This window comes from Lissotriton helveticus, chromosome 1_1 (genome assembly GCF_964261635.1).
Source record: "Lissotriton helveticus chromosome 1_1, aLisHel1.1, whole genome shotgun sequence".
Classification (NCBI taxonomy): Eukaryota; Metazoa; Chordata; class Amphibia; order Caudata; family Salamandridae; genus Lissotriton; species Lissotriton helveticus.
This window is the reverse complement of record NC_136057.1, coordinates 98,975,132-98,997,485: the sequence shown is the minus strand read 5'-3', so window position 1 is coordinate 98,997,485 and position 22,354 is coordinate 98,975,132. Positions and strand designations below refer to the sequence as shown.

Here is a 22,354-nt window from a genome sequence, read left to right as displayed (position 1 = left end):
CTGGAATAGATCCTCTTTACCATCCGTCTGATTGGATGACTTGGATACTTTCACTCCTCGCTATGAGGAACTGCGCGTGTCTTTTTGGTTAAGCGTTCCATGGGAGTGCATGTGTTTTGGGTTTATGGTTTTACAGGTTTTATCACTAATTGTTCATAGTGTTGCTTTTACCAGTAGTGTGATCAGATATGCTTGCATGGTTTTTTCTCGCACCTATTACGAACACTGTTTCACTCATTAAAAACCAACGATATTTCTTTTTTTAGTCCACCTTATGCTAGTCTATCACTATGTTTCCTAGTATTTCATGGTTTTCCCTACAAGTATGAGAAGAATAGACGCTTTCATAATTCTATAAATATCTATGTTTTTCCTCTTTCCTGCAAGTCGGGTCTTCTATCCTCTACTTTTTATTATCTGGTAATGGAATGTCCCACTTAATTGTAATGTTATAATTTTCTGTAATCCGTTCATCTCTCAATAACTGCACTTGTTTGCTCCTGTGTGTATCCACAGTTGAGTCACTATTATGACCCTTACATTCTTGCCAAATTCTCTACATGTCTAGGATTATTTCAATTGTTCAATGAAGGTGTGTTTTTGCTTATGGCTGTGCAGATCTGATAATCAACTAAAGGCTTTCATACATTCAGTGCACTTGTATGGCTTTTACCGTGGGAGTTCTCTGATGCTTCCTTAGGTTTGAGGAGTCACTGAAAGTACTTCTACACTCAATACAATGGTACGTATTTTCTGTGTGTGTTCGCTGATGACTGACTAAAGCTCTTCACACATTCATTGCACTTGATTGGCTTTTTCCCGTGTGAATTCGCTGATGTCTGTGTAGGACTGATGACTGACTGAAGCTCTTCCCACATTCAATGCAATGATAAGGTTTTTCCCCAGTGTGTGTTAGCTGATGGCACTGTAGGTCTGATAATTGACTAAAGCTCTTTCCACACTCATTACAAAGGTATGGTTTTTCCCCTGTGTGTGTTCGCTGATGTCTGAGTAGGACTGACGATTGACAAAAGCTCTTCCCACATTCACTGCACTTGAATGGTTTTACCCCTGTATGTCGCTGATCTGTTTGAAAACATGATAACCGACTAATGTTCTTAACACACTCACTGCACCCAGAAGGCTTTTCCCCTGTGTATGTGTGCTGACGATTCCTTAATGTTAAGGAAGGTCTAAAACTACATCCACATTTATTGCAATGGTATGGTATTTCCCCAGTGTGTGTTCGCAGATGTCTTTGGAGATGTGATGACTGACTGAAGCTCTTCACACATTCATTGCAATGGTATGGCTTTTCACCTGTGTGTGCTCGCTGATGTCCTTGGAGGTGTGATAACTGGCTAAAGCTCTTCATACATTCATTGCAATGGTATGGTTTTTCCCCTGTGTGTGTTTGTTTATGTCTTTGGAGGTTTGATAGGTGACTAAAGCTCTTTGCACACTCATTGCAATGGTATGGTTTTTCCCCTGTGTGGGTTCTTTGATGTACTAGGAAGTTTGCTAACTGACTAAAGCTCTTCATACATTCAGTGCAATGATATGGTTTTTCCCCTGTGTGTGTTCGTTGATGTCTTTGGAGGTCAGATAACTGACTACAGCTCTTCATACATTCAGTGCAATTGAATTGTTTTTCTCCTGTGTGCGTTTGCTGAGGGCGCTTTACTAGTGATGACAAACTAAAGCTCTCAATGCATGTGTCTGATTCTTTATTCTTGGTTAGTGTCTCTGTATTGGGTATATATTTGTCTACATCACATAACTGTGTTTCCTGAAGGGTCAACATGTCTGTTAAAGCAATTGTGTTATTCTCACACTCCCTAAATGTGTGATCTATTTTGCACATATGGTTTCCGATTTAACAATAAAGTGCAAAGGGCACCTAATACCTGCTACACTCAAGGTCACCAAATACCTGTTACACTCATAATGTGTATAATACTTCTTTGTGGGTGATAGTGCCTTTAGAATGGCTATTGTTTTTGTACAGCTAGGGGTAAAGATTCATCTTCCTTCTGGTTTGTGCAAATTGGGACAGAAGTTTTCATTTTATTTAGCAGAACTCGACTTCCATTGAAACTTCAGTTGTCCGGCTCCACTCCGTTGTTCTTTTTTCTGCTTCCTGTGGTTTGGCCAGAAATAGTTTGCAATACACATAAAAGACTGGATAGTAGTCATCATTTTATGAAGCAAAGCACTGCTGTAAGTACATCATACTGATCCCATGATCGAAACTTGTACTGGATACTTTTTTATACAATAGGATGTTTATCAGTGGTGTTGCCTACATTTTCAAGAGTTCTTTTCTTGGTCTTGTGACGTGGAGGCACACACCTCAGACTTTTACATTCACTGAATTGCCCTTAGCTGCTTCTTTCAAGATCTGTCAGTTAAGGTTCAGGTTCGTCTGTCTTTGACCGTGCTGATGTTTTCCTGAATACTGGAGCCCAGTTTTTCATTGTTCTTGCAGATTTACAGGACTATCTTCATTATCCATATTAATTTCATGTATTCAACGCTTGTTTTCTGTTGGATGTAAAGAAATGTATAATTACTACATGCAAATGTACTAGAATGTGAATATACAATGTTTAAATGGTAGTAAAAGATATCTTGTCTTTACCATCTTTGAAACTTAGTAAGGGATATTCCCCCATACACAGATATTTAACTAGAAATTCTGTTTAGCACAACACATCTTATTTACTTCAGAAAAGGAGGTGATTTGTCAGTGTTCACAAAGTAACTCAGTGAGGAAAATGCACTCAAGGAGCACCCACTTGCTACAGGCCCAAGTTGAGGTAGATGCATATGATCACGATTTTATTTAAACAAGAACAGATTATGGAAGAAGATGGATCAGGATGTGCTGCTGTTTCTTCAGTTTCAGGAAGTATATACCAATGGTAACTCTTTAGGACGTATATAACAAAACTAAATCTTCAGGAAGTACAAAACAAAGGTAACTCTTTGTACATTTTTTACCAAAGCAGTGGAGCGTCGTTCTGCATGCAAATAGCAAAAGACAGGTACTGGCCTGAAAGTCAAGTGCCCGTGGTTAGCAGAGCAGGGATGACAAACTAGGTGCATAGGTACCTGAGAGGTACAAGCAGAGGAGGTGTACACAGGGAGTGCTTATGAGGTACAAACAGAAGAAGTGCAGGGGCACGTGTTTATGAGTTACAAATAGAGGAGGTGCACAGGCAGGTTTATGTGAGGTACAGTGTAGGTGCACTGGTAGATGTTTATGAGGTACAAATAGAGGAGGCGCACAGGTAAATGCGTAGGAGGTACAAATAGAGGAGTGCACAGGTAAGTGCTTATGAGGTACAAACAGAAGAAGTGCAGGGGCAAGTGTTTATGAGTTACAAATACAGGAGGTGCACAGGCAGGTTCTTTTGAGGTACAGTGAAGGTGCACAGGTAGATGGTTTTGAGGTACAAATAGAGGAGGTGCACAGGTAGATGCGTAGGAGGTACAAACAGAGGAGGTGCACAGGTAAGTGCTTATGAGGTACAAACAGAGGAGGTGCACAGGTAGGTGCTTACGAGGTACAAACAGAGGAGGTGAACTGGTAAGTGCTTATGAGGTACAAACAGAAGAGGTGCACAGGTAGGTGCTTATGAGGTACAAACAGAGGAGGTGCCCAGGTAGGTGCTTATGAGGTACAAACAGAGGAGGTGCACGGGTAGGTGCATATGAGGTACAAACAGGAGGTGCACAGGTAGGTTCTTGTGAGGTACAGAGGAGGTGCACAGGTAGGTGCTTATGAGGTACAAACAGAGGAGGTGCACAGGTAAGTGCTTATAAGGTACAAACAGAGGAGGTGCACGGGTAGGTGCATATGAGGTACAAACAGGAGGTGCACAGGTAGGTTCTTGTGAGGTACAGAGGAGGTGCACAGGTAGGTGCTTATGAGGTACAAATAGAGGAGGTGCACTGGTAGGTACTTATGAGGTACAAACAGGAGGTGCACAGGTAGGTTCTTGTGAGGTACAGAGGCGGTGCACAGGTAGGTGCTTATGAGGTACAAACAGAGGCGGTGCACAGGTAGGTGCTTATGAGGGACAAACAGAGGAGGTGCACCTGAGGTAAAAAGCAGAGGTGGTGCACAGGTAGATGCTTATGAGGTTATAAAGAGAGGAGTAGTACAGGTAGGTTCTTGTGAGGTACAGAGGAGGTGCACAGGTAGGTGCTTATGAGGTACAAATAGAGGAGGTGCACAGATAGGTACGTATGAGGGACAAACAGAAGAGGTGCACAGGCAGGTGCATGTTCCTTTCTGGGTCTGCTTCCCTCTGCACTGGGCGGAGTATTGGTTTTCAATAAATCCTCTTCCTGTGGTCTCACATGGCCGCTTGCTGAGTGGGTGTTAAAAATTGAACATTCACCTGAGAGCAGCAAAGCCTCATAAAAACCAACATCTGGAGACTGCCTGCCTCAAGGGGGTGAACCAGGTGAGGGCCCAGGTGTCTGACAAAATAAGCTTCGGAGACAAAAGCATCCTAAAAATCACTCTGCTTCTCAGGGCGTTCCCATCAGAGATCTAAGGGATATTTTGCCATCAGTCCACAATATCAAGTTCTGACTCCCTTTTCAACTCCTCTGGTTCTACACCTGCCTCTCGGACAGGTAACTCCTTCACAGATGTGACAGATATCCCATCTTCTCACCTTATTACAACTGCCACAGGATATCATGCACTTGTAATAAGACGGACGGGATATCTGTCATGTTTTGTGACCTGGTAACCCGCCTGCCAAACTCTAAATCAGGCCCATGGTGGACCGTGTGTCCGATGTCTTTTTAGTGTCAGAAAGTTCCCATTTTATAAAAGACAGTATCATCTCAGCGCATCTGTGAGTTGGAGTTATAATGCCACCACTGTTGTGTTTCTGCTTCTTTGCTCAGCTCCTGTCACCGATGCTCATGAACTGTCAAGAGTCGATTTTGCTATTGTTTCACTGTGATGTTTCCAGTGACTGAAGCTCTTTACTCGATTGATTTTTTTAAATGTTGTTTCCAATGGGCACCATCAGCGAGTAGGGCTGGCTGCAAGCATGGGAGGCTTGAATGAGATCCAGAGAAACATGATAAGGCACCCGATTTAGCCTTCTGTAATCAAGCGTTCCAACCGGTTCTGGGAAACGCAGTCTTTTTGTGACTACATGTAACTCGGCTGGCGTAAGAATAAGGCAAGGAAAGTAATGCATACTGTGCTGCTCTCTGCATGGAATAAAGTGGTCACTTTCTGACACTTTGCACTTTGGAAACTCTAAACTCTGAGCATGCTTACAACATACCTCTTGGAAAGTGTATATTGGGATGAGAACATAATCAGAGGGCAGAAAAGAAAGGAGTGAGAAGAGAAAATGCAGAAGGGAGGAAAAGTGGAAAATAGCCCAGCCTAGCGCTGGGATGCCTGAGGGTAGTTGGGCGCTTGACAAATGCCTAATTATTAAAAGCAAGGGGTCAGCCTTAGAAAAAGATGAAATGAAGAACTTCGTTTAGAGTCCTTCTTGAACTCTAATTTCATCACTTTCAGGGAGGGAGCGGGTCTGATATGAACTGGTAGTGGGTACCAAATATTCATTGCATTGCCAGACGAGGGTCTAATGTCCGTAGATGTCTGTCAAACGAGGTGACTTGACATAAGGACCCACTTCCTAGAGTTCTGTTCTTGCTCGATCGCCCGGGCCTTCACTTAAATGCATCAGATTGTATCACTGCATTGAAAGGCATTTATTAAAAGTGATAGTTCTCAAATATGATCTTAGAACAAAATTCATGCCTTCCCCCACCCGACAACAATACCATTATCAAATCAAGAATCTAGACGGTTGTCTTGTGCACCATCTATCTGACCTGGGTTATTATTATACATGAAAAAATGTACAATTTATTAAATCAAACTAAGATGTTTTGTACAGTATTCATACTGAACTCATGAATTTCAAGTTGCTCTCATATGTGTCATAATGAAGTAAAAGGAGCGAAAGTGAAATAAGACAATTGCCTGGGGTAATACAATTTGGTCAAGCGGGGAAGCCAAGATTGATCCCATGATTTCTAATTTCAGACTGACAAATTAACAAGTAGATGGGTATGTCTTTAGCTCTCTCGTTTTACATCACAGGTTAGTGCTATGTCTTTAGTACTTGGGGCTAATGTTTAGGTGTGGGTGACAGACAAAAGGCTCAGTTTGTTTTGGCCTGAGGATCCAAGGTATTGTTTCAAGATTCATAACTTTCTCACTAAACCATATTTTAATGAGTGGACTACGAAACTGGGTGTTCTTTCCCAGGAGGCAAAATGTCACAAAAGTGACAGAATCCATGCTAAATGGAACAGTGCAGCTCACTTTAGTGCAAAGAATGGATCAAACCTGCACAATTGCTAATGTAACTGGATCGCAAAACACATTGATGGTAACAGGCAACATGTAAAGGTGAAAGCCCCCTGATGGTTTCCTTTCTAGGTATACATATACGTTTATCAAAGATACAGTGCCCATGTAAACCATATAGGAGTGTTAGTAAGCACACACCTAATAATAAAAGATAGCTTTGATAAATTCAGAGCAGCTTACGAAGGGTTAGATTCTGCACATTCTGTAATCAGCACTACAGTGCCACAGCAATGTAGTGGTGGCCATGTTTACTTACGAATGCCAAAAAAACTACTCTTCTGTAGTAAGTCCAGCACCTACTCCCACCACAATATCCAATTTCCAGCATCTAGACGATTTCGGGTATTAGTTTGTGCTTTATAAATAAATAAATATGCCTTGGGTGTCATTTCCTAATCCATTTTGGCCCACTGCCAGCAGCCAAGTCGAATTACTACATATTGGGCTTGATTCTTGCCCTTGATTTCTATGGGTGTGGCAGCTCTTGTTGGAGCAGTCATAAAATACTTTCAGTGCCTTGTAGTAATGAAAGCAGTTCATACCTTTCATTCAGATGATGGCCTTGCTTTCTCCACTAAGTAATGCATGGATGCTATATCTGCTTTGGGGGTACTTTCGATCTGGATTGTGGTAAAGTGAGCCAATTGTAGCAAGACTCTATAGCTAGCGCCGTGTATTCATGATTGTCGTGGTTTCATAGACGTTATCAAGTTCAGTAAGAACTGAATAATTTGCCTACAGTAATAGGCCTGTCAACTTTTGTTTGACTTATCTATGTTTGTTCCTGACCTCCCTCTCCCTAGAAAACAAGTTGAGTTTAATTATTTGGTAGACAACATTAAGATTTTGTAAAGACTGGAATCACTCCAACAAACTCAAGAAATGAAACACAAGCTTACCAACATAAAAAATATCAAAGATAAAACCAAAGCTGCTGAATTATGAGGAAAGCCTGGCGGTCCCAAGACACAAAAGCAAAACAAGCAAAGATGATATGTCTGTCCATGGCAGGCTGGTGTGATGGTTAGAATTAAGTTATTATTTCAATCATGTGCCAACAAGCTAAAAATCAAAAAAAGAACATTTGCCTCTAGCTAGTGGGAGAGGTGTGGCGCCGCGGCCAGGGCGACTGACGCTGGAATCTGGGGACCACGGTTTGATCCCCGGCTCCGGCGGCAGGTTAGCCCAGCACCATGTGACTCTGGGCAATAGCTCGCTTAATCTTCCCGACGGCCCCCAGCGCCTAGAGACCCTTACGGGTGATTGTGCGCTTTACAAATGTGGACTTTACTTTAGCTAACCCTATAAAACATTTATCATTAAAGACAAGCTCAGAACTAATGATACAAATCAATATTTTCCTTGGACCCTGAAAGTCACTTCGTTAGCAACAGATGGCTGCAGATGCACAGCTTTACGTTTACTGTACTGTTTATGTACTGAATAATTTCACTAAAATTACAAAGATGCATCCATGGATAGTAGTCAAGTCAAGTCAAAAACCACTTTATTCGATTTAGTTAAAAATCATAAAAGCATACTACAACAATTAAAAGACAAATCAGATACATGTTAAAATTTTCATACAATACAATATATAAAAACAGTAAAAAAGTCAGATTTAAAAAGATCATCATGTGCAAAAAAGCGAAGTATACCATATTCATCACGGTCCCCAATGTTAGACTCATAGTTTCCTCTTCCTGATCCGAACAGCAGCAACAAGGTAATTTGCCACACTGAACATCACCAAGGGTGTTTCAAGCATTTGTAAGAACAGAAGAGCTGGTTTAGCTTGCGTGAAAGCTTTCTCCTTCAACAAAGGTACCAGATACTTCTGCCTTGGGACATTATAAAAGGGACAGAACAACATAAGGTGCATATTGTCTTGAGTGGAGAAGTTATCGCATTTGCATACAGGTGCGTCCTCAGGCTTAAACCATCCCTGTCTATCACAGAGTACCAAGTAAATCTGGTTAAATCGGAACTTAACCAGAAGCCACCTGTGAAACGGGATATTAACTAGGGCAAGATACGGTTGGATAGTTGTGCAGGTAATTGTCATGTAATGTGCTCTAACCGTAGGTTTTGTTAACTGGAGTTGCTCTCTCTCCAAGATCTTAAGTTTATAAAAGTTTTCCTTGACCCAAGCTAAATCTGCTTTTTTCAGGTCAGACGGAGAGGAGAAAATCTCCGGGCGTCCGAGTTCTACTGAGCACTTATAAATATATGACAGCCAAGCAATATCTTTATGTTTATCAAGTTTTAAACAATCCATCAGAATTTTGTGGTTAAGACCTAAGTTGTTATTGATCCAGACCCTAATCCACAAAAGAATGGGTGCCATAGAAAGGATATCACTGATGTACCCTACTCCAAGCTCCTGGTGGACAGAAAAGGTGGCTGTCGACAGGGGGAGTCCTAACATAGAACAAAAAAACTTGTTAACCTCTGAATAGTTTCAGTTTTTACATAGCCCCACAGTCCAGCTCCGTACCTGGCTATAGCCAATGATTTCGCCCTGTACAAAGCTAATAATGCACCACTTGGTTTCCCTCCAAGTCTCCTTGAGAAGCTCAAGATGGCGTTAACAGAGCTCCTCACTGCTTTGGTTTTTGCTGTTATCTGAGGGGACCAACTGCCCTTGGTGTCAAAAATTACTTTACTTTAACATTAGGGATCACTTCCCCCTTACAGTAGAAAGGTTTAGTATTATTTTTAGCAGCCCCAAAAACCATAACATGGGATTTAGAGTTATTAACCACAAGATCAAGAGAAGACATAAAGTCACTGAATGTATTTGAAAAGTCTCTGAAGGCCAAGATGTGTCCTGGCTATTAAGGCAGCATCATCCGCGTACAGGAGCACTGGAATATAGGTGTCTCCCGCACGCGGTGTGTCCACAGAGGCGGCCAGAAGGTTTTTTTCCAGAGAATTTATGTATAAAGTGAACAGCATGGGGGCAAGGATGCAGCCTTGCCGCACACCCCTGCCTGATTTAAACCAAGCTGTACGATGTCCCTCTTGATCTATTCTGATAGAAGCCGTTAAATCCTTGTGCAGTTCAGCTAAAAAGTAGACCAGAGGGGGATCCAATCCCATTTTTAACAACATGGCCCACAGCTTTGTTCTATTTACTAAATCAAATGCTGTGGATAGATCCATGTAAGCAACAAAGATTGCCCCTTTTTTTGCCTTTGTATACTTAGAGATTATCATATGCAAGTTTAGGCATTGGTCCTCTGTCCCTCTTCCTATCCGGAAACCATACTGGGCATTGGACAGAATATCATTTTCTAGTGTCCACTTATTAATTTTAGCCAACAGTACTTTACCCAGGATCTTCATAGAAGAATCCAACAAGGAAATAGGGCGATAACATTTGGGGTCACTTCTTAGTCCTTTTTTAAAGATTGGGACAATGATCGAACATGTCCAGGTATTAGGGAAACCCCCTACAAGTACATGGTTAAAAACATCCCTTAATATCGTTGCCCACATGTCCGGATTTGATTTATAAAAATCTAGAGGAACCCCATCGGGTCCCGGGGCTTTACTCTTAGCAGAACCAATTATCGCGACCTTAACTTCATTTTCATTAAAATCTAGATTGGGTTGCATGTCAGAATAACAGGGCATATGGAATGTTTCGTAGGCTTGATTGCTCCCATAGATGGCTGAAAAATGATTAAGCCACTCTGATTCTGGTATATTTGCCTCAAGGTCTATGTTACGTGATTGGGCAAATAAGGGGTTATTTATTATAGACAAGAATTTAGAGCTGTGTTTGAGGGTGGTTGAATCCATTAAAGCGTCCCAGGCTTCTTCTTTTACGGTTTTTTTACGTGTTTTTACCGCCTCAGCATATTTTTTCCTTAGCTGCGCTACCACGAACTTATTTCTGGGGGAATGTTTGAGCGCTGCCATCAATGCAGAGTGAGCTTTCGAACAAGTATGGTCGAACCAACCAGAGACTGGGGCAGGTCCCCTCTTTGGGCTAAGTGTAAGCTCTTCTTCCACCCTAGAGCAAATAGCCTCAAAGGCGGCGACTATCTCTTTACCCCCCCTTTCAGGGTCCCTGCAAATCTGAAGTTCCACCATCATATCTTGTTCGATAAGATTTAAAAAATCCTTTGGGCAAACTTTACACCATTTTAATCGCCTGCCTTGGTCTTTGCTCTTTACATTCTTCACAGAAGTGACCATCAAAGCCCCTTTGAGCAGTCCAAGCGACCCATCCAGAATTAAAGACACCGGATTGTGGTCACTAAATCCACTTTCAATAGCATTATAAAAATGAACATAATGGAGGAGTCCTGGAGATAGAAAAATGTAATCAATAATAGATTCACTACCCCTCGCATTATATGTGACCACACGATCATTTGGATCTGAAAAGCCCGGTTCATATAGATCATTTGCTGATAATAGATGTTCCATAGCTGATCCCTTCAAACTATGCTCAAAATGGGGGGGAGTCGTAAGGTCAGGCCCATTTAAATCTTTGATCTGACAGTGTAAACCGCATAAATGAACATTAAAATCACCCATTAAAATGATTTGAACAAAAGTGGTTTGTTTTGACATATAATCAGTTAAGAACATACTTAAACTTTCTAAAACAAAATTTGGGGGTCCGCCCAGCAAGGAGTTATAACAATTAATTAGAACAATCTTATTTTTATCTGGGTGGAGAATTTCTAGGAACTGGAAATGATGTGACGAACTAGTAAATTCCCTCACACTTCCAGCTATATTAAGGGACACCAGTAACATCAGGCCACCTCTGTCCCTTCCCACCGGGGTGCACTGTGCATTGACAAAGAATGAAGAGTAACCATCCAACCAAAAAGAATTATCCCTAGCCCATGTTTCCTGCATAGCAACTATATCGTATTCTTTTAACTTACCCAGCCAAATTGGGTCATTCTGTTTGGCACGTAGGCCCGCAATATTCCAGGACAGAATCTTAACTTTTCTATTACCTTGCTCTATTGTAACCTCCCCTTCATTAGATGTAATGTTACATGGGGTAATAGTGTTAACATTATCATCCTGGACATTAGCTATCAAATTTGGTTGCTGGGGCTCTAGTCAGTCCATATTTGCCTGGTTAGCGAGAGCCGCAAATCTGTTTGAAAGGGGCAGGTTATCTGCATATATATTCCTTGCAGAAGTGACTACACCACCGGCCCTGGATTTCTTTGTCACCCATTCATTCCCTTGGGGAGGGAAATTTTGTCTACCCTCTATCCCATGGTTGTTATTTTGCTGAGGCCTGCTATGCCCGCCTTCAGCTGTCATGAGGGCAGGTGGATAGAAGAAACCCAGAGGCATGGCGCGCACACCCTTACCTAGTGAATCCAACGGGGAAGCATCCCAGAAAAGGCGACTAATGACATCACGAGATTTAAAATTGACTATAACACAGTCTCCTGCCACACATTTCTTAGTTTTTCCCACCCAATTAACCCTTCTACACATCAAGATATTAGCTGCGATGTTACTTTCACCCATGCAATTCGCATTACACCATTTTTCCGTGTGATTAAGCAGCGTTTCATGTTGTTCCACCTCCCCCGCGTTTAATTTAGGCACATTTACCAATACTGCTACAAAGGGAGTTGCATCGGGGGCAGGTGTACTGGAGGTACCCTGCCCGCCCGCTCTCCCAGAAAACCTCTTGGCTTTTCCAACAAGAAAGGTTTAGGCGCTGCTTGCGGCAGGGGCATGTATCTACCATTTACAACATTCCCATTGTTTAACACAGAGTTTACAGCGGGGGGATTTATAACAGGGTTATTCGGCGGGTCAATTTCTATAGGGGCAGAAACCTGTGGGACATGAGAACGTGTCAGATTTTGTGATGGCAGTACAGGGGCCTGACTATTTAGAAACTCATTAATGCGATCACATTTATTCAACAAAGCATTAACACAATCCTTCAGAGTCTCAGTTATGTCTGTCGCAATCTGAATTAAGGCGGATTCAAGTCTATCAGAAAAAAGTTTTTCCAGTAAAGACGAGAGACCCTCCTCGGTGATATGAATAGCATGCTGATCCATGGACTGAATATTGGCCGTCTTTTCTTTGTCACCCATGTCCATAGATGTGGGAGGTGCAACAGTAACAGGAAGCTCTGGAGAAGGTAGAACTGTGGGAGACTGCGCCACGTTTGGTCGACATGATTCAATAATAATCCTTGGCTCCAGTGGTACGCAGCTAATAGGCATGGTGTTTATAATGCTTGTGCCTGCAGATGTATTTTCCAGACCCAACGCACGTTCAGAAACCTCTATCTGGGTGGATAATTCGTCAACTTTAGACGTCAAGTATGTGATTATACTAGTCGTATACTTGGGAACCTTGGCCTTAGCTTCACCCAGCACTGGAGTAACTAATTTGCGCTTACCCATGATGTTAGAGATGTGGCCCGTCCCGTCCCTGGTCGTCCTTGGACGGCCTTAGACGGCCCGCCCTCTGCCCGGGCTCCGCCCGGCGTCGCCCGCGCGTGTCCCACGACGCGGAGGGAGCGTCCGGTTTTTGTAGCGCCTCCGGGCGCGCGGCGTCAGGCAGCAGGAAGTGGGCGCTAAGCTCCCTGGGAGCTGTAGTCTCTAGCCGCGGGCCGCGAGTTGGAGATTGCGGCGCGGCGAGACCACAGCGTGCAGGACCCAGGAGTGAGCGAGCGCCTGTCACAGGTAAGGTTTCCAAGTCCCTGGGTGTGATGTGAGCCCCCCTCCATGGATAGTAAAAAGCAAAGCTCTAATAAAATTCATAATATATCTACCCGTACCTGTAGCTTTCATTTCTGGGAAGCTTTATCCTCGACACAAAGGATTTTGGGCTGTTGTGTTCCAGATCTAGTTTCATTATCGAACTGCCTAACACTCCTTGCTTTAAGGACCTCATGCTTAAAATAAAGGCACACTTGGAGAATGACTATTAGATAGTAGAGGGGTTTCCTTTCAGAGCTCCAAGGAAAATGATGCCTAATCAGACCCTTTAGAAACTCGTAGCTAACCATAAAAAGAGCAAATGCCTTACATCAGCCAGGCTTGTTTGAATCCAGTGGCAAAGTGAGCAAGGGACCCCAGTCTGGACATACCTTGCCAACTTAGGGCGAACTAAGCAAACACAAGGCAATGATGGACGGAGCGCTAAAACATTTCAGACACTCACGCCCAGTCACAGATCTGGGTTGAATCCATCAGTTGGCAGGGTCCCTTGCTCACTTTGCCACTGGTTTCAAGGTAGCCTGGCTGATGAGGGCTGTTAGCCCGAAACCGGTCCCAGGATGCTTGATTCCGGCCCAGGGAAGGCATGGCTTGGCAGTTCAGTCTGGACTGTTCCCAAGAGGCACAGGGTCAAGACTGATTTGCATATAGCTGGGTCTGAACTGAAGTGGCGAAGTGAGCTACAGAACGATGATGGATTCAACTCAGTGACTGGGGGTGAGTGTCTGAAAAGTTTCAGCACTTCGTCCATCATCTCCTTGTGTTTGCTCCGTTAGGGGTACGAAAGTGTTTAAAAATGCCAACAACTTTACCAAAAACAAACGTCCATACATGCGCTGCTAAAGGGAAACCGAAACAAGCACCCAGAATTAATGCAATTAATTTCTTCCCATTACACTCACTGCGCTTTCAAGAGGAAAGTCACAGACAGCGCGGTATACTCAGCACTTGCGAGAACCATAACTTAGGCAGCTGCCTCTTAGCAACTAAACAGAAACTAACACAAGCAGCTAACAGCGTGTGCAGAGGAGAAGAGCAAAGCGAAGCTGGGAGGGAGATGAGTAGAGCAGGGTAGGATCTTGGTGAGGCACAAGAGGAAAAACATGAAAAGCTAGTGGAGGGCATCCTGCGATCACATGAGGTCTAAACACAAAGGACACACTAAAGTAATAATAAAGTAAAACCATAAACACTGAGACTGTAGGGAACCTCGGTGTTTGCAGTTGTGCTACTTGTGAAAGGACTAAACGTAGGTTGACCCACTGCCCATGCTGTATGCTGTAAAGGGAGGAAGCAAAATGTGACTGACACAACAGCAGACCAATGGATGAAGAGAGCTGGCAGAAAGCTGCATTAAGTAAGTGTATTATGCATATCATGTTTGTAAACGTGCCAGCCCTAAATAAACAAAAAGTCAATCCCGCTCCATCGTAAAAAAAACTCCCAGGGTGTGTAATTAACTATTTATTTAGTTTTTCAACCAATTTGCTGAGCTTCTGTGTGATTCAGAAAAGGGGGTGGTTCAGAAAAGGGGGTGGTGATGAACAGAGTGCCTGAACTAAGCAGACCACTCTTACCCAGTCCAAAGATCAGAGCTTGATCCATCACCGTTTTTTAGCTCACTGCACCATCCCAGCTCAGAACTTGGCTATATGCAAATTAGTCTGTTCCTGTCCCAGTGCATGATGGGAACAAGGCAAACCAAACTACCAAGCCAATTCTTGTACTGGGAAGGAAACAAGCTTCCGGGGACCGGTTTCTGCCATTTCAGGCGTCGTCGGCCCGGCTTGCTTGAATCCTGATGGTGCAATGAGCAAGGGACTCACATCTGAGTATACCCTTCCACGCTTATGGTGGACAAAATGATTCAGAAAAGGGGGTGGTGATGAACAGAGTGCCTGAACTAAGCAGACCACTCTTACCCAGTCCAAAGATCAGAGCTTGATCCATCACCGTTTTTTAGCTCACTGCACCATCCCAGCTCAGAACTTGGCTATATGCAAATTAGTCTGTTCCTGTCCCAGTGCATGATGGGAACAAGGCAAACCAAACTACCAAGCCAATTCTTGTACTGGGAAGGAAACAAGCTTCCGGGGACCGGTTTCTGCCATTTCAGGCGTCGTCGGCCCGGCTTGCTTGAATCCTGATGGTGCAATGAGCAAGGGACTCACATCTGAGTATACCCTTCCACGCTTATGGTGGACAAAATGATTCAGAAAAGGGGGTGGTGATGAACAGAGTGCCTGAACTAAGCAGACCACTCTTACCCAGTCCAAAGATCAGAGCTTGATCCATCACCGTTTTTTAGCTCACTGCACCATCCCAGCTCAGAACTTGGCTATATGCAAATTAGTCTGTTCCTGTCCCAGTGCATGATGGGAACAAGGCAAACCAAACTACCAAGCCAATTCTTGTACTGGGAAGGAAACAAGCTTCCGGGGACCGGTTTCTGCCATTTCAGGCGTCGTCGGCCCGGCTTGCTTGAATCCTGATGGTGCAATGAGCAAGGGACTCACATCTGAGTATACCCTTCCACGCTTATGGTGGACAAAATGATTCAGAAAAGGGGGTGGTGATGAACAGAGTGCCTGAGCTAAGCAGACCACTCTTACCCAGTCCAAAGATCAGAGCTTGATCCATCACCGTTTTTTAGCTCACTGCACCATCCCAGCTCAGAACTTGGCTATATGCAAATTAGTCTGTTCCTGTCCCAGTGCATGATGGGAACAAGGCAAACCAAACTACCAAGCCAATTCTTGTACTGGGAAGGAAACAAGCTTCCGGGGACCGGTTTCTGCCATTTCAGGCGTCGTCGGCCCGGCTTGCTTGAATCCTGATGGTGCAATGAGCAAGGGACTCACATCTGAGTATACCCTTCCACGCTTATGGTGGACAAAATGATTCAGAAAAGGGGGTGGTGATGAACAGAGTGCCTGAACTTCTGTGTGAAACATGGAAGCCACTGAGCACATTTTCAGTACTTTCTGAGGAGCTGCTGTGGCTTATCTGAAGGCTTAGATATTGCCATGTTCTGGAGTTGTCTAAATGTGGTGGATAGTATCACCGTCGCTCCTATGACAGTCGGCCGGCCACCAGCCACACTCTAAATGAGGGGGGCAAACTTCAAATGCAACCCAAAATCGGAGTCCGCGCTTTATTTTTTACAAATATTCTCAGCAGGATTCGTGCACCCAGCGCGACTTCTGCTGATTAAAAAAAATGTTTTTTGTGGACCAGAGGTCCCTGCGGGACACCCTGAGCAGGCCTAGGGGGTCAGGGTGTTTCTACCCTGCCCCCTTTTCTTGTTTTTCATCTTTTTCCCCCATTTTTCTTGTGACTCGGTTACGAAGTCACAAGATGGCTGCCAACACTTCCTGGTTGGAGTGTTGACAGCCAATCAGAGTGAAACTCGTGCCCGGGAGGGTTCGCGAATCCTCCTCAGTGCTCAGTTATCGATATTTTTTAAATTTCTCAGCAACTACTGAATGGATTTACACCATTAAAAGAAAAACATGCTTTCTAGACCAAGACCTACCTTTTTGCCAAATTTTAATTATATCTATATATTGTAATTGTATTTATGAAGCACCTATGACCCAAGATGAGGCATTGAATTGGTGTTTTCCAGTTCCCACAACCATCCCCTTCCCAACATTAAGCCACAGAGTGTAGTTGTATGTTTAAGAGTGTAAACGGTAAATGCCATCACTAGGTGGTGACACATTTCTAAATGTAAAATGCCTACCACGGTTACAGAAATACACATCACTCCCTTTATAACCCACTATAATACAAGACCAAGCACTAAAGAGCATTCATGATTATTCCAAAATGTGTTATAATAGCAGAGTATTTAGCCTTACAGTCAAAGAATAATTATAGTAATAAAGCATTGGAAAAATCAAAGGTCACTTACCACAGCGAGTATCGGGCATCACCAGGTCCCGAGATAAGATTAGCTAACCACCCCAAGACTGACATCTATGAGCTACTATCCTAACACTTCACATAAAAATACACTTCAAGGAAAACTCTAACACAAGTTACAGTTAGTATGCAAGGGCAGTCTGAAAGAATGATACCATGTGGGTTTCATGTTAGATTTCTTGCCACTTGACAAGCAAAGAAACGTTGAGGAGCAATTCAGGAAATGTTACTTTACAATGCTAAGAAGTGGCTGCAATGATGCATAGGAATGTCCCTTCACCAACCATGGCCTTTCAAGTTCATGAAGCCTCACTGTGGTACTCTCTCTGCACACGTTCTAGATCTCTAACGTAAAGGGAAAGTTCTCTGGACTGTGATAAGTACAGCTTCATTTTTGACCACTTCAATAACCCTGAGGGCAAATGCGCCCAATTCAATGCGCATGTTGCAGAACCTGTCCCAGAGAATAGCAATCTTCAGGTGCACCAGCATTGCATGGAAAGATATGTCAGTGGCCATATTTAACAAATTGTGTACAGGCTGTATTGACGTTGCCCATCTCAAGGGCCAATGTTGAGAGGGCCTTTTCACAGATAAAAGTTTACATGGGAAGGAAAGAGTGAGCGAGCATGACCAATGACTCACAGAAGAAGTATTGTATGGTGCACTACAATAAGGTGATTTGTAGAAATGCATTTGGACCTCATATCAATCAATCAATCAATCAAAGCATTTATAAAGCGCACTACTCACCCGGAGGGTCTCAAGGCGCAATATATGCTGTACATACACTGTCTGTATACCATGCAGTACAGATACCAAGCATTAATAAAAGCAAAACATTCCTCTAACATGGATAAACACTGCCTCTGTTGCTTTTTATTGTGCAAATATGTGTAACCACCAATAACCACTGTTTTTGAAGGTATTGAAATCGCTGAAAAACACAGAGGAAAAAACACCACCAGAATTGACCAAAAACAAAAATACAAACTGAAAACTGGGAAGCCTAATCATAGTACACTCCTCATCAATGCATGATGAGAGAGTGCCACGACCCTATGTAGCATTGGTATACACGTACCGCTGGGTACTTGAGGGAACTCACACATTTGGAGGACGGGCTGAAGTCTCACTCAAACAGAGAGCAGAGGCCAGGAAGAGTGACTGACAGCGCCATCAACATCTGCGATGACAGACAACCTGCAAAGAGATGGACACACTGCAGACAAGTCTCATAGACACACGCAAAGACATCCCTATTCTCTTCACAAGCACATACCGACCCTGCAGACACACGTCCACCTGCAGAGGTAAACTAAAAACACACACACAGCTAAGTTTCTCTGCTTGACAGGCCTCCTACCTGGCAGACTCCAGGTCAAACAATGCTACAAGCCAGCCTATGCCACAAGAAACCATTGCAATGACTGAAGCCTGTGCCTAGTCTGAGAGATGGAAACAAGGGAAATATGGGTAAAGGGGCACAGGGCAGCCGGGTAGCCTTGACGTTCAACTGCTTGGGGGACATGCTGCGAACATAGGGGTAGAGGTGTGCAAGTAAACAAATTAACAGGGAGAGACGAATTAAGGTTGGGCACACATTTCTCACAGTGCAATAAGGCGTAGCACAGTGTGCACCCATATTTCACAGTGCAATAAGATGCTGTGTAGTGTACAGATTTCTCATTGTGCCGTACAATCCACTGCAATGCAGTGGCACAGATTCCTCACAGTGCAGGGTGATGCAGTGGCACAGATTTCTCCTAGTGCAGTAAGATGCAGTGCAGCATGCACAGATTGCTCAAAGTGCAGTAAGATGCAGGGCAATGTGCACAGACTCCTCAGTGCAGTGTGCAGATTCCTCCTAGTGGTCAGATGCAGTGCACACAGATTACTCATAGTGCAATAAAATGCAGTGTGCACAGATTCCTCATAGTGCAGTAAGATGCAGTGCACACATTTCTCACAGTGCAGTAAGATACAGTGCAGTATGCACAGACTCCTCACAGTGTTGTAAGATGCACTGAGGTACAAAGATTTCTCAAAGTGCAGTAAGATGCAGTGCAGTGACAGATTCCTCACAGTGCAGTAAGATGTGATGCAGTGTGTACAGATTCCTCATGGTGCAGTAAGACGCAGTGCAGCATGCACAGGCTCCTCACAGTACAGTAAGTTGCAGTGCAGTGCAGTGCACAGATCTCCTCTTTAACTCCAATGATGCCCACAAACACCCCCAAGGCCAGAAGGAAAGCCCCCCAGGGCCCCCGGATAGAAGAGCCCAGCTCAGTCCCACGATAGAAGAGCCCAGCTCAGACCCAGGGACCCCCAGATAGAAGAGCCCAGCTCAGCCCCAGGGGCCCCCGGATAGAAAAGCCCAGCTCAGCCCCAGAGGCCCCGGATAGAAGAGCCCAGCTCAGCCCCAGGGGCCCCCGGATAGAAGAGCCCAGCTCAGACCCAGATAGAAGAGCCCAGCTCAGCCCCAGGGGCCCCGGATAGAAGAGCCCAGCTCAGCCCCAGGGGCCCCCGGATAGAGGAGCCCAGCTCAGCCCCAGGGCCCCCGGATTGAAGAGCCCAGCTCAGCTCAAGGGGCCCCGGATAGAAGAGCCCAGCACAGCCCCCAGGGCCCCCGGATAGAAGAGCCCAGCTCAACCCAATGGTCCCCGGATAGAACAGCCCAGCTCAGCCCCAGGGCCGCCGGATAGAAGAGCCCAGCTCAGCCCCAGGGCCCCCAGATAGAAGATCCCAGCTCAGCCCCAGGACCCCCAGATAGAAGATCCCAGCTCAGCCCCAGGGCCCCCGGATAGAAGAGCCCAGCTCAGCCACAGGGGTCCTGGATAGAAGAGCCCAGCTCAGCCCAGAGGCCCCCGGATAGATGAGCCCAGCTCAGCTCAAGGGGCTCCCGGATAGAAGAGCCCAGCTCAGCCCCAGGAGCCCCGGATAGAAGAGCCCAGCTCAGCCCCAGAGACCCCAGATAGAAGAGCCCAGCTCAGCCCCAGCGGCCCCGCATAGAAGAGCCCAGCTCAGCCCCAGGGGCCCCCAGAGAGAAGAGCCCAGCTCAGCCCAGGGCCCCAGATAGAAGAGCCCAGCTGAGCCCCAGGGGCCCCGGATAGAAGAGCCCAGCTCAGCCCGGCTCCTGCAGAGATTCCCTCCAGGATTACTCAGTCTATTTCTACAAACACAGCAGAAGGTGCTGACAATCTCCTACCTGAGCAGAGACCTGTGCAGATTGTCCAGGCTCTCTCCTCCCCCTCCTGGGGCGGGGGGAGGGGCAGTTCTGGGTCCTGAGGGGGGGGGGGGGGGTTGTGAGGGTCTAAAGATGTACCACTAGACAGGACTCCTTCCTCCTCTGCAGAAGGCTGAACACACCAGGAGCGTGATGTTGCCACCGCTGCTGGTGCTGTCTCTGCCGCCGCTGACCCGGAAGAGGAAACCCTTCTCCCTTTCATCCAATGTGCAGCTCAGTGGGTTCCATCAGCAGGCGAGGAGCGCCCTCTGGTGGGCACTGACGGAACCGCCGCCTCCAGGCTCCAGGAGTGAATACATTTCACATAAACAAGCAAATATACCTGTAAAGACCTGGGATTCCAGATGTCACAGACATGAATATTTTTAAGGATCAGACACTTCAAGTACAGGGCCTCACACTTTGCTGCTGTAAAAAAGTATTTATAGCTTCACTTCAGATGAGCATCTTCCAAACACTGATGTTAAGAGTATTTAAAGAAGGGTGACAACTGGAAGTGGCAGTCTGAATTTCAATGAATATATTGCAGGCAGTTTTGCAATTAAACTGGGAAGCTTATTTATTTTTTAAATAATTTATTTGCAGGTTTTTCAAATCCACAGTAAACAGAGGAAAATACCATGGAATTTTAAACACCAGATCAAATAAAAAGTGTCACTCATCAGGCGTTAGACGAATGCATTTTAGTGCGGGGAGCCGCATCACCGCACTAAAATGCAAAGTCACGCATCACAGCGCTGCTGCTTCTTCCTCGTGATCGCCGGGCAATAGTACATTATGTTAAAGTAGTAGCGGGGTGGCCATCTGTGGCAGAGCCAGCTCAAATAAAGCACTGGACCGACATGGGCTGAACTGTACCACTCTACACACTGCGCAGAAGTCATTATGCGCTCCCAAGTGTTAGCAGGCTGTTGGATTCACTACTGCGGTGGTTGCGTTTACGTGACAAGCCGTCAGTACTGCAACAGTGTGTCTATCTCTTGAGGGGGAGAAAGGAAGTTAAGTTACTCCTGAGGCGGGAGGGCCGCGGTGCGAGCGGTAGCAGTTACAAATTGTTTGTGCAGTTTAAGTGGCAGCCACTGCTCGCGCGGCTTCCTATGCCAAATTGGTCACAGTGCCTCATCATGCCGCCCTGCGACCGGACCTGTTCGGAGAAGAGAGGTCACAGACTGTCATCAAGGAGTGGCGGCTGCGTGGCTCACTGAGGTATTAATAAATAGTTTCAAAACTAACCGCCTGACAAATACCGAGCCTGTAGCTCTGCTCACTGCTCTCCAGGCTCAGGGTGGTGCCGCTGTGGGTTAGGATCCATTCAGATGTCCCTTGATTGCTTTATTTACTGTTTTACAGCAATGACTAGATTTGGAATATTATTTTGAGATCTTCTGACTGAGGGCCTCCAGTCCATACTCAACCTCTCAGTGCTGCTCTGCAGGAGTTTGCGCTCACACTGGCACCAGGCAGGAGTGTTTTTAAGTCCTGCTGTGCCCCCTGCTGTATCATCAGCCCTGGCCCCTTGGCAGGGATTCCCTCTGGGCGGGCCTTTGATGTAAATAAAATAAATCATTCTTCATGTCTGTTGCGGGAATGGTGGGGTCATTGTGTCCGTCCAGACAAGCTCTGTGCTGCACTATTTTCAAAAGGTCAGAGAAGAATCCCTGGGTAAAACACTATCTTAGAGATGCACTGTGTTTATGAACCCTATCAATCTAGGCATTCATACATTCTTTCTCCTGTACTCACAGGCCAATCACTCCCAATACTCGTAAATAGTTATTTTCCACACTAAAATTGAACGTTCACAATCTTTTTAATAAAAAATATAAAATATACATAGAATAACTTAAAAATTCAAAGAAAAATCTTTGAATACATACAATAGAAACACAGAAATTCATAAAAGTTAATAAATGATTTGTTGTAGGCAATTAGACAAATACTGTAACATTTGTCGAACTTAATACATCAGAAACATAAACATATTAAAAGACTAATATAGCAGACAAAAATATACAACAA

At 44.7% G+C, this 22,354-nt stretch overlaps 1 protein-coding gene across 1 annotated transcript; it reads right to left on the bottom strand.

Moving 5' to 3' along the window:
- Nucleotides 1-372: 372 nt before the first annotated feature.
- On the bottom strand, nt 373-20,426 carry LOC144767912 (uncharacterized). Its single transcript, XM_078651254.1, has 2 exons — nt 20,297-20,426; nt 373-2,544 (listed from the first exon to the last, which is right to left on the bottom strand). The coding sequence occupies exon 2, from the start codon at nt 1,862-1,864 to the stop codon at nt 788-790; it is 1,077 nt and encodes a 358-aa protein (XP_078507380.1). The 5' UTR covers nt 1,865-2,544; nt 20,297-20,426; the 3' UTR covers nt 373-787.
- Between the last annotated feature and the right edge of the window lie 1,928 nt (nt 20,427-22,354).